This window comes from Pteropus medius, unplaced genomic scaffold (genome assembly GCF_902729225.1).
Source record: "Pteropus medius unplaced genomic scaffold, Ma_sr-lr_union100, whole genome shotgun sequence".
Lineage (NCBI taxonomy): Eukaryota > Metazoa > Chordata > Mammalia > Chiroptera > Pteropodidae > Pteropus > Pteropus medius.
Genome location: NW_024351729.1, coordinates 11,222,310 through 11,236,240, shown reverse-complemented (window position 1 = coordinate 11,236,240; position 13,931 = coordinate 11,222,310). Strand labels below are relative to the sequence as shown.

Here is a 13,931-nt window from a genome sequence, read left to right as displayed (position 1 = left end):
TTTAAATGTTAACCCAATCTTAAATTCATGGGATGAAGCATGGTCATATATTATACTTTTCACCCATTGCTAGAATTGATATACTACTACTATTCTCTTAAGGATTTTTCTTTGTTCATGATAATGAGCTGTAGTTTTTTTCTTTTGGGGGGAGGTGAGGGTTAGGGGTAGGATTACATGCCTTTCAATAATTTTGTTTGTCTATTATTGCCTGCAGAGTCCTAAATTTCCCCCACTCTTTTTTTTCTCCTTCACATCCAGTCTCCAAAGTGGCTGCATTTTTACTCTTCTCAAGCAGCAATGCCTTCTGAGACTGCCACATCGAATGCTGCACACTAAGTCCATATGTTGTTTTTTTTTTTTTTTGTATACAGTACTCTCCATCCAGTCCCAAACTTTTCAATATTTTTGCACTTAAAATGTGCTTTCTCTGTCTGGAAGTCTTTTTTGTTTTTTAGTTCATCTTAAGTCTGCTATTCACCTACTCTAAATTTTTCTGGACTCTCCTTGCTCTCCACAAAGGCTTACTATAAAAACTTGAGACAGCTCTGCTAGAATTTGTTTTTTATTAAGTAACTTGAAGTCTGCAGTGTTATTTGTCTTATCGATATCTTGAAATCATGGTTATTTGTTCTTATTTATTAGCATGGTTTTTTGGAGGACATTGAAGAGAGATTCGGATATAGGTAACTATCACTACCTTAGGTACCCTGTAAACCTAGAGTCATCTATTTTGGATCTGCTTTACCATTCATTAATTTTCCAACTTCAAAAATTATATTGCTTATTTCCTCTATTTTCTCTATCCTTGTAGGTTTATGTCTTCACTGTTGTTCTGAACTTTAATATGGAGCAAAAAACTAAATATAGTACTTATATTCAATCTGTTATCCTTACCGTAAAGTATATAGTTTTTTCAAAGACCTATGAAGCAAACAAAATCAACTATGGCAAATGTTAAGTGGTAAGGACTGCTTCTAGTCAATCATTATTTTATTTAGTTGAATTTAAAGTTCCAAAAATGTAGAAGTAAAATATTTAATATCTTTTAAAATACTCCAAATTAAATTCTTTTTGGATGTTAATAGAACTCATTTTCCTTTAACAAACACCGTTTCATGCTGGTTAACTTAACTGGCATACTAGCTAAAAGCAGAATGTTTCATAAATGACACATTCTCATTTCAAACCTCCATATAATTTTACTGCATAAGAGTTGTAAACCCTAATTGCAAAATGAAACTAGCTACATCATTTTTAAGGGAATAATTTGGTTTAGGCAGCAAAAGAGAAAAGAATACATACCTGATATGAACTATTGGTTTTTCATTATTGTGTATAATGGCACCTAAATATGTTCACATCCTAATCCCTGGAATTTGTGAATATTACCTTACATGGTAAAATGAACTTTGCAGAGGTGATTAAGCTAAGGATCTCGAGATAAGGAGATAGACTGGGATTATCCATGTGGGCCCAATATAATCACAATAGGCCTGATAAGAGGAACATAAGAAGAGTCAGAGGCAAAGAAAGCAGTGGGATGATGGAAGCAGAGATTAAAGTGATATGCTGTGAAGACAGAGTAAGTGGCCATAACCCAAGGAACACAGGCAACCACTAGAAGCTGAAAAAAATACGGAAATGGATTCCGCGCCCGCCCCCCCCAAGCCTCCAGAAGAAATCAGCCTTGTTGACACCTTGATTTTAGCCCAGTAAAACTGATTTCAAAATTCTGACCTCCAGATTGTAAATTTATGTTGTTTTTAGTCATTAAATTTGTGGTAATGTACAGCAGCAACAGGAATGTACGAAATCACTGTTAAATGCAATGGCGTACCCTAAAGGAAGCCAATGAGGTATCTGATGTTATGATCAACATCATCTATCAGTTAAATACTTCATAGTAAAGATAATTAGATTTTGGATATATGGATATCATCTATTCACTATAAAGAAACTTATTTTGCCTCTCTTAAAAAAGGAAACTTATACACTGCTGGTGGGAATGTAAACTGGTACAGCCACTACTGAAAACAGTATGGAGGCTCCTCAAAAAATTAAGAATAAAATTACCATATGACCCAGCAATACCTCTTCTGGGTATCAACCCCCAAAATTTGAAAACATTTATCTGTAAAGACATATGTTCCCCTTATTAACTAATGTCACGCCAATAATATTTTTAAAAGATATATGCACCACGGTGTTCATAGCAGCGTAATTCATGGTGACCAAGATATGGAAACAACTGAAGTACCCCTCAATAGATGATTGGATAAAGATGTGGTACATATATACAATGGAATATTACTCAGCCGTAAGAAAAGATGAAATACTGTGACAACATGATAATCTTGAGATTATCATGCTAAGCGAAATAAGTCAGAAAAAGTTGAGTCATATGGATTTCACTTATATGTGGGATATAAAACCAAAAGCAACAGACTCATGGACACAAAAAACAGTTTAGTGGTTACCCGAGGGAAGAGGGAATGGGGAGACAGACAGGGTAAAGGGGGTCAAATGTATGGTGACAGAAGGAAATTTAATGTTGGGTGGTGAGCACACAATGCAATATACATATGATATATTACTGAATTACATACTTGTAACCTACATAATTTTAATAACCAATGTCACTCCAATAAATTTAATATAAAAAAGAAAAATATGGGTAGAAGACTGAGGAATTAAATTGATTAAAATGTAAAAAATTAAAAATTAAAAATAAAAATAAAAGATTATTTCTTGCCAGGGAAGTATAGATTTCACTTTTGTGAAAGATAATCTAAGCACTAAGCTCCTTGAATGAGATTAGTCCCTTAATTTTAAAATCTGTGTTGCTTAACATGCTATATATTGTATAGTCCCCATTTAATAATTTATAATTTATTATTAACCTTTCAGTGCATTTTTATGAAGGAACTCCATACTTGCTACCCAATATTTAAACATACATAGCTAACGATCTGGATTTCCTACAATCAATGATATTCCAATTGTCCTATTTTCATTAATGTGAAACTAAAATTATTTATTACAATGCTATATTTTTCACTGCTGATCCTTTAACATTATTTCATTTGATCCCTAAGCCAACATTAACATTGCTATTTTACAGATGAAATAACTGGAACCAGATATCTCAGGTGTCTTATTCAAAGTTGTAGAGCCAATGGATGGTAGAAACGTAACTTGAAGCCACATACATGACCTTTCCACTATACCACATTCTATTAGAGATATGTGGCAATATCTCAAAATCTCGCTCAATACTATTGACCATAGATCAAAATTTTTATTAAATTTTCTGTTGTTTCAATATATTTAAAAAATAGTAGTGACATTAGTATTCTAGGATCTGTTGATGGTATATAAGGCAACTGTAAGAAATGAAAGAAAGGTTGTCCTCAGAAATGAGTACTGGAAATTAATATACTGTATTATGAATTAGTACATTTACATTATAATTTATTTATGTCACTCTCTTATGAACTTGTGCTAATCATAAGCTTATCTTTAGGATACTGTGGGGCCAGATCCTGAACCATGACAAATTCATCAAGGTAATACCATCTTGAGAAAGTCTGCACCTGCATAAATCTCTGTGCATGACTATGGCTCTAATTAATAATATTATTAATATAATCACTATTCATTTAATCGATATGGGAAAATCAGAGTATTTACATATAATACAACTGTTCATATTAAAATGATTTTCAGTTTTAAATAAATATAGATTATTTTCTCGAATAAAAGTTCCTCAAACTGTTATACCTCAAATAAAAGTTCCAGATGATCTACATATTCCCTCTCAGATGTAAAATTTAATGAACATTGTTTTTAGGCTGTCAATGTTCTTTTTCGACCTCTTCGACACTGTGTTCAAGTATTCAGGTAAGTAAGTTCTTATGTCCTTTCCGATCTGTAAATGCCTCTGTAATGTTTCTTGAAAGTATCCTGACAAAAAAATATTAAATAAGATTCTGAAAATATTGTTGTTCTAGACTGAATTAAATCCATCTTCACTTTCTCTTTAAGCATCTTACCATATGCATATGAATGACTTGGTAAAGTATTTTCTTCTGAAAATTCATGATTTGTTAAAGGATTTGGGCTATAAATTGAAGTTGAATAATGTAAGAGGGCAGCTACTTTTAAAAAGAATTTTATATGGCTAGAGCATGAATTATGGAAATTCACAATTTTTCCATAGCCTTACCCTAACCCTTCCAAACTCGGCAAAGTTACAATTGAATGGATTCAACTTCAGAAAATGCACCGAACACTATGTAGAAGTAAAGAGTTTTGCAAGAATTGAACAGACTGTCAAAATCATTCTGAGTTCAATAGTGAAAACAGTTAAAAATTAGTAAAAGAAATTTAACAAAGTTTTAAAAAATAATTTAATCTAAGATTCTCATTAAAAGAATGATATAAGGTGAAAAAATATAAGCCCCAGTATTACTGCGTAAAAAAATACATTTATTTAATGCTTGGTATTGTGTTACAAACTTATTTCACAAAAGCAAGGCAGTCTTAATTAAGCCTGAACTGACCTGGCCTGGATTCTCCTGTGACTGAGCAATTTCATCAGATGAATGAATGCAGGAAGTTTTCCAATTTAGCAAAGTGTCCTCAATTAAAGTGTAAAATACTTCATACATGGTGCTAGGCTAGAAAGAGGTTAATGTTCATTTCTGTTCTGTTATTCTGGATCTAGAGACAAAAGTACTAGCAAGGACCTTATACAGAGCTTAGGTTCTGTCTTGTTATAGATTAGGTTCTATAAACATTAACAAAAACAGAAGGATTAGGTTAACATTTAGACTGTCAAAACTTGATGATTAAAAGATTTTAATTATGAAAGGAAATAAAAGTTAAAAAAAAACTAATATATGATTTAACTACAAATGGAGATTTCTGGCTTATGATCATTTCCTGGGGGAAAAAATGTAACCATGTTTCTGAGGTGGCTTTAAAATGAACGGCTTATTATCTGCTGTTACATGTGACAAAAACTGGTCAATTAACATAACATTTATCTTATGCACATAGGACTACAAAAGAAATTCTGCTCATATGAGAAAGAAGCAGTGATCAATTTGCTGCCTAACAAATACTGTATTCAATTCCTTGCCTACTCAAATAACTTAGTCGAGGTTAAGATGTAATAAGAATATATGAATAGAGAATTACAAGTCAGCTGAAGAAAGTAACATCACTTTTTAATTTGACTCAAACCCATTTCCATGTACAAAGCTAATTTATCATGTACAAAATAAATGTACATTTTTAAAAACCATTAGAATACAAATTTCCAAAGGACTAAAAAAAGTGCAAATTTTTCAATTATCTTCAATCATGCTATACAGAAAAAAAATCAAACATTAGCTCATATACACACATTGGAAAAATTTTAAAACAGAATTCAATGTAACAAAACAAAACAAAACATATATCTTATACATTTAATTTTAAAAGGATGAGGAAGAGAAGAATGTATTGCACCAAATAGTAACTTCATTATAATGAGAACACTAATCAAAATTATTTACACATCTTTATTGAGTCTAAAACTCCCAACTTTAAAACCTTTTTGGCATACAAATATTCACTGCGTCAGTTTGCAGTCAATAATTAGATATAAATAAGGCTTAATATTCTTTTTCATGGTCAATTCCAGTATTGAAGAAGGAACGTTTATGATAACTACATAACTTTTTGAATTAAATATTTAAGTATAAGCACAATTTGCAAATTTTTTAACATGTAATTCTGAATTTTCAGCTATCCTCCTTTAAATTGACTGTGTACATACACACACACACATGCATTCAAATTACTGTCACCCTCTGTGTTAACACTGAAATGCTCCTATTTAATCTGGGTCTTACAAAAACTTCTATAAGAGACAAATCATTTGATATTTTTCTGTCTTAATGGATTCACTTCTATAGCAATGCATTTCATAGAAAATGACTGGCTAGACCTGATTCCTTTTTGCATTTTTTTTCCTCCAAGTCTTTAAAAGCAAATAGTTGGGGAGAGGAAAGTCATACCTGTTAGGAAGAGAACAGACCAGCCATAGTTTTCTAACAATTTTTCTTATGTAAAACTAACTACAAAATAAACACTAACCACAAAAAAAATTTGGTTATTGTACTTACAAATCAGAGAGCAATAAAAAACAGTAAGAAAAAAAGTCTAAAATGTAAAAGGTTTTTAATAGTAAGATCTACTGTAATATGCCATAATTTTGGAAGAAGTATAAATTATTTTAATTAATTTGAAAGTTATCTAAAAAAATCAATCAACATCTCAAAGGAATAAATAAAATTATTCACTTTAATCCCAATATAAGAAACCAAGAGGTTGAAATTCTTCAGTTAAGTCTGGCAACTGATAATCTCCTTACCAGAACCACTTTCTAAACTGTTTATCGATTAATATAATTTTAGCATTTTGAAGAGCAAAATAATAATGTTTATCGCAGATAAGTTTCTTTCCTTCAAAATGCATGAGGAGTATCTGTTGAATTTGCAGGTTGAGCCCACTAAATCTTAAACCACATTGCACATATAACACAGGAAAATGTTTCCAAGAGAAGGAACATCAAAAACAGCATTGTAACATTAACTAGTTAGTATACTGGTGACCAGAGAACCTTTAGTTTTAATCATGTTGAAATATATTATTACCAAAATAAAATTTTAAAAGATCTAATTAGAATAAGGCTTCTTTTTTTAAAGTTTCTATTTTAATCAATAAAATATAATTTTATTTTTCAATCTCACCTAAATCCTAATTTGTTTTCTTATTCTCAAATTACAATACTATTATTATAATAGTATTACAAATAGCTAATCATTTTGTACACTCAAAAATAGTTATAAATTTTAAATAATGAGATAGCCATATTATAAGTGAAAACACAGACACACACAAACACACACCCCCAAAACTCCACTAACAGTCAACTTTGAAAAATAAATGAGTAATTCTTTCAGTGACAAAATTGAGTTGTTTTGTTATTATGATAATATTTGCCAAATAAGTTTCCAAGGAAACGTATTAAAACTATACCACAGAAAACAAATGTTGAGTTAGTGACTTTCTACTCATTCTTTTCCTTTGACTTTCAATTCATAGGATTATAGGCATTACTACAAAAGTAAATACAGTTGCATCTTTTTTCACTACAGCCATTAGGTTTGTAGGTCCAAATCCTGCAATGTGTTTAGAAATCATCCACATGTGACAGATGTCAGTGAGATAATCTAAGAAGATGTATCCGAAGAATTACTACAATGTGCCAGAAAAGTATCTGATATACAGCCACTTTTACGCAAGGTTCTTATTCTGAAGAAAAAATTAACTCCTATAATCTAGGATTGCCTTATATTTTCAATGTAAAAAAAATGAATTATTTCTAACACAGACTTAAATATCTTAAATATTAATGCTTTATTTTCTGTAATACTAGGATTTTTTGTAGAGGAATTAAAGATTATTTCCATACACAGACTATACCTACAAAAGTCATCAGAAGTAGAAGAAATTTATCCAATTTTTTGTTTTTGTTTTTTTTTAGGTGAGGCAACCCTTGGTTGACCTCACAGATTGCAAGGACCTTGTCAAGTTTACGATCCCTTATTTTTTTTATTTTTTTTTACAGCACCTGGTCTTCCTAGGTGGTCTCCCATCCAAGTCCTACCAGGCCCGACCCTGCTTAGCTTTCAAGATCAGACAGGATTGGGCTGGGTAGTTCAGGGTAGCAGGCCATAGACTATCCCATGCTTTTTAATGAGGAAAATTCTATTGATTACTAGCTTTAAGGTTATAAAATATCCAATTCTATTTTTTAATCAAGCATTTTGTTATTCATGCTTTTTATTAATACTTAAAAATGTTACCTAATTCAAATATACAAATATTCACTGATAGTCACTAGGAACTAATAAAAGCAAACACTTTTTTGAAAGTAACTATTAGTTATAATTTTCAAGCATGAAAGGTCTGAAGAGGGTTTATAATAACGCAACTGAAAAGGAAATTTGGTTGTTACTATGGCGTGAAATACAAAGATAAGAAGCCAATCAAATTTTCAATAAAATGTCTCCAAAATTAATGATCAAAACTACTTTCAAATAAATCTGTGAATATAGATCTGATTTATAAAAATGAATAGATATAATTTCTATAGAGTAAACTATTTTAAGATTTAATATAATAATCTTGATACACAATTTATTTTGTACCAAGAATATGAAGTAAAGAGATTCAGAAAGTCCAGAATAGTGCCTAGACTTCTGTGTATTTCTAAAATTTCATGGACAATTCTGATCTGCAATTTCAATTAAGAAACACTAGCCTAGAAAATGCTAGATTCAAATTAAAGAAGTAAGGGTGTGGCCGATGTTTCACTAATGCTGAAACGATAACGGGATGACTGATACAATATACTGCTGATGCTTAATGTCATGAATAAAAAGTACCACCAGGACTTTGATGCAGGAAAACTCTCCAGAACAATGTTCTGCATAGGGTCAAGTTTAAAACAAATCAAATGTCCAGTATATAAAGAAATGAATTAGGTAAAAAGAATATCGAGAATGGATATTTGTTGAGAGTGATAAAAATGTTTAAGACTGGTCATTCACTGGGAGAGAACAGTTTTAGCTGATGAGAGAAACAGTAATTAGGACAAGTTATGTGTCTGGCTGATAAAAGAAAACAACAGATTAGATTTAGAAAAGAAAAAGAATATATTTCATTTTTTATATCAGTCAATAACTATACCGTAAAGACAGGTTTAAGAACTTACATACGGAAGACAAGTTTGGTGATGTATTTGAAGAGATGAACCTTCACACACACACACACACACACAAACACACACACATTCACCATATTATGTCCTTTAATATTTATATATTTTTATTTAATATAGTCCGTGCACTTGCATCTTTTCATTGGAAAGGTGATAAAGACAATGCTACTCATTTTATAAATATAATATAAAAGGAGCTAACCTCTTTAAATTCCATTAAAAGATTTCCATTAATGATTTCTTTAGTAATAATAACATAAAATATTCTTAAAAGCAAAGGCCATGAGTCTATCATTAAATAAAAATCTGGTATTCAAATTAACAATTTTCTCTGCTTATTCTTATTTAAGCAAAATACAAAAAATCTTAGGTTAAGATTTAAATTTCATATCTAAATTCTAATTAATTATGAGGACACACTTATTCCTTCAGAGATATAAAATTGATTTTCAATACCAGTTCTTTGAAGGGGAATTTTTATGTGCTTTACATTTGAGGAGAAAAAAAAAAAAAAGAAGCCTCATTGATGTTCCTTGCTAATGACTAATGAATACTTGGCATTTTCTCTCCTACGAAAAGATGTAATCTAAAAATAGCACTGAGACCTAAAGAAAATTGATAGAAACTTACTCATAGCTGACATGAGCTTCACAAACTTAAAAGATTTTAAACCAACTGGCCAAGTTTCATTTTCATATACTTCCTAATTTTCATGCCATGATCTATTTTATCTTCTCTCCTTCAATTTTATCTAAGTAATGACAGAATGCTGATTGGGAAGAGCTGAAAAAAATCTTATAAAGCTTCTTTACTCTCTAAGTGAGCACAGATATTATAAGTTTTCATACTTAACCTCCTTTTCTAGAAAGTAAAATCATCATCTTAATATAAATCTCTGATCACCAGGATGCTGAGATTTTTATTTTCATCATCACCAGTGTTAAGAAACAAAAGCAGATGAAAAGTTCTGCAGACAACAGACTTTGCAAATCTTAAGTTGAGATATCGTATTCTTTACTGAAATGTCCACTTGGTATTCCATTCTAATATCTCCCATGATACAATACAGAAATAATTTCTATGGATAACATCTAAATATACCAGAATTCCCCAAAGTATATCTTTTCAGTGATTTTACCTAGTGATTTTTAATTCAGTGGGCTAAACTGTTTAAAAAAAGAATATATTATTCGGCCAATGGTTCTACTATATTTAATAGATAAACTTTAAGTCCCATTCCTCTAAACCATTTCTAGTATTCTCAAAGATTTTCCTTAAAATTCTACATTTTGGGTTTTTACTTTTGGGCAAGTAATATAAGGTATAATTCTACTGCTCTGAACATCTAGTGTTAATCTATTTTAGTGTGAACAAAGCTTCTTCCTACTTGTGCTATAAAATGAATACTGCTTGTTCAGTTTCTCCATCTAAAAGAAGCAAAGTAAAACATCATAAATTCAGGAATTTTTCCCTGATAATCTAAGTTAAACTTTTTTGTTTAACAAAAAATAATTTCTAAAACCAATATTAAGTAGCCTTAAAAATTAAAAAGGTATTCTTACACCAAAATCTCTGGATAAATAAGCAAAAGAAAAATATCCAAGTTTTGATTTAGAAACAGTTTTAAAAAAATCAACACCTAAAATACCCCAAGTCAATCATTTCCATTCTGTTGACTTGAAACTTCCTTTAAAAAGTACAATAGAGAAAGCAATTAGGGAGATTGTTGTATAAACTATTTAAATGTCTAACCAATGTAATGTGTACTTAAAACTAATAAATGAAATTTTTAAAAAGTATGGTAAAAATTAAAATCAGATAAAAAACTAATAGAAGCAATAAATCTCAATGAATCACAATTATCTCTGAGATATTTTCACCATATGTTCCTTAAGTCTTCAAAAAGGATAGCTTCACATTTACATACGTTCTATTTTACACTTGCTGTATTAGTTTATTTCAGTGTTATTTATCTAAAACATAACTGTTTCTTACTAAATAGAAAAGGACTTTAAATAATTGGGAAAAAATTTTTTCTAGTATAACCTTTTATTAGTCCTGACTCCAATAGATCAGATCTATTCAAAAAGCTTCCCTAAACAGAATCCTTTACTTATAAATTTTTCACTCACTCATAGAGTTATAAAGAAAAAGGTACTAGGTATTGTGGGCAACAGGAGAGAAGAACTACAAAGGGAAAAATTCTCAAAGATTCAATTAGATGTAAGGAAATCTATGATTTATGAAATGAAAAAGAATATTATTATTTTAAGAAGCTATTAGTGTGAAGTCTTTTTTTTTTCTGATCACAGACTCCTTTAAGAAAGCCACTCAAGTATTCAGTACTGAAAAACTGCAGTTAACACACAAAATTTTTACACAGTTTCAGGGGATTCATAAATTCCCCCAAACCCATGGACTCTCAGATTAAGGACACTTATAGTTGTAAAAGCTCTCTGATCTAACTCAAAAGATGACTTTATAAAAGCACTGTTTAACAATCTTTTTTAATTCCAAAATACATCTATCAGCCTTTTTACTATAAAATCTTGAATAGTAAAGCATAATGTAACATTTAGCTATGTATAATGAAATAATTATAACTGTAAAAGTTATATATAACATGAAACAGAAATATGTATTTTTTAAAATTACTATATCTAAATGACTAGTTTAAGTTATACATATCTTTTCAATTCATTCATCAATCACATGGAAGTCCTACGTAAAAATGTAGCATATTTGGGTATCATTGCTAAGTCTTCTAATTATCAGGGGAAAACATAGTATTTGATTAGTAAAGAAAAAGTTAAGAAATTTCTAATTTTGCAGATATACATTGTGCTGTAAATGCTACTTAAAGGGCCCAAATGTCAAAATCATAATCAGCATTTTTCTTTAATTACACCACTAATGAAATACATCTGCAAAATATACCTCATTTCTCTATAATACATTTCAATAAATTCTCTTTAGTAATGTGCTAAGTAGTAGTGGAATGAGCCAATATACCAGTTTCAATCAATAGTCTTATTTTCAACGTATCATGAAAACCTGGAATTTATACTGAGTTTTGAAAATCCAAGTATGCAACAGATACCATTAAAATATTACCTCCAATCAGGAGTTACACAAATAAATTTATGTATTTTTAAATATGATGGTCAGTAAATAGACAAATTATTAACTAAAGAATGTATTAAAAGCTATGTCTCTCAATGGTCTTATCATCTGTATTTGTATTAGAAATACCTTAAATATTGCTTTTTAGAATAATAAGCATATTGAATCTAACTTCATTTTCAGAGGTTTGTTTTTAAAAATGGAACTAATGATCATTAGGAATGGACCACTAAATCTAATGAAATGTATTTTCTCAAATCCATCTTAGTGTAAGCCAAGAATTAGTTAATAAGATTGGATTTAATAATGTTAACTTGAAATTTTTAAAGTGAATAATAAATATAACCTGCATTTTTACACACACAGCATACCCAGTTTTGGTAATCCCAAAATGATTTTCAAGAATAAAAGCACTGAAACATTTCGAAGAGTTGAGAGATGTGGTTAAAGTGACGAAGCAATAAATCAAGTTTCAATTACCCATGACAGTAGATGGACATAACTATCACTTGGAATCTTGAGTATTGTATTCAGTTTCTCCAGATGAAATCTGGCTGAGCCGCTTGCTAGATCCCCACAATTTTCGAGAAAGCTGACCTGAACGCATCTGTTTAAAATAATCCAGAGAGGTGAAGAATAATTGTTATTAAGAAAAAAAAGGAGTAAGTAAAATTGATAAAGACATTAATTTTGTAGAATGCAGAAAAATAAGTTCAGTTAGCAGAATCATTAACATTTTAATGATTCTTGGTTAATAATAATTAAAGAAAGGCTTCTCTACAATGGCTGTCTTTCAGTTGAGAATGGTCTAATGCCAATATGCAAATTTTAAATTAAATGTCCCAGTTATGTCAAAGACTCCCTTATTTTATATATTAACAAAGATATATTTCACTTCATTAAAATAATATTTTCATATTATATTTAATTTAGCTAAGATGACACATAGGTTTGGGGATTTTCTCCTCCAGTTGCAGTACTATCAATGTCAATCACAAGGGTAAGAAGCAAGTAAAATAATGTTTGGATGAAAATAAATGAATTTTTAAATATTTGATATAAAAAAGTTCAAAAAATAATATTTAACAATAGAATGATAAGAATTTAGAAAACAAGAATAGCATAAGTTCTTTGAAGGCCAGAATCACATTTGCCCACCGTTCAATCTGTACTGTCTAACCAGAAGTGAGGACAGAGGGCTGGAAGACTGGAAGAGATCCTGTCCTAGGCTCCTGGCCCCTTTAGAGTGAGCACAGCCCTGCCAACACCTTGATTTCCGATTTCTAACCTCTAAAACCATGAGACAATTTCTATTCTTTAAGTCACCAAAAAAAAAAAAAATTTGTACTGTCTAGCACACTTCTCTGCATATAACAATTATGAACTGGATAGTAATTAAATCAGTGAAGAAATGTCTCTCTAAAAGTATACTTACACTTCTAAGTAAGGGGAAAGGAAACCCATGCAGGAAACATTTCTCAATCTAACTATATGATTTGTTGGAATTACTTTCCCAAGTCAATCTACTTTTAAATGGTGATTTGTCTGTCATCCTTTTTTAATGGTTACTTTTCTAGGGTATATTTATTGGAGCAATAAAAGATGAGCTTCATACAAAACACTGTGGCATGCTTGTTTTGCATTTTCATTTCCAGAAACATGTTTCCATTAATCTATATCACTTTACCATCTGACTTATAAATATGAATGTCATACTGACAGTATAATATAAAACTGATACATACATGTTTTAAAAATATACAATCAAGATTTTGATCTTTTAGACAAAAATAGATCTTAAAATAGAAACATTTTAACTATTGATCTATTTAATTCCTACGATCATATATAATTATATTTTAATTGTGTAAGATTCAAAGTATTCAATTAGATTATTTACTAATAGTTACTAATTATTTACTAATTATTTACTGATAGTTGGCTGATATATCTAAAACTGTAAAATAGA

At 30.0% G+C, this 13,931-nt stretch overlaps 1 protein-coding gene across 2 annotated transcripts in view; it reads right to left on the bottom strand.

Annotated features, from left to right (window-relative positions):
• Window positions 1–5,213: 5,213 nt before the first annotated feature.
• The window catches only part of NBEAL1 (neurobeachin like 1), a 128,383-nt gene continuing 119,665 nt past the window's right edge, over window positions 5,214–13,931 (bottom strand). For both annotated transcript variants that reach the window (XM_039844472.1, XM_039844473.1), the window contains one exon: window positions 5,214–12,569. In XM_039844472.1, coding sequence (XP_039700406.1) covers window positions 12,468–12,569 — 102 coding nt within the window. In that variant the 3' untranslated portion in view covers window positions 5,214–12,467. The remainder of the gene's footprint in view (window positions 12,570–13,931) is intronic.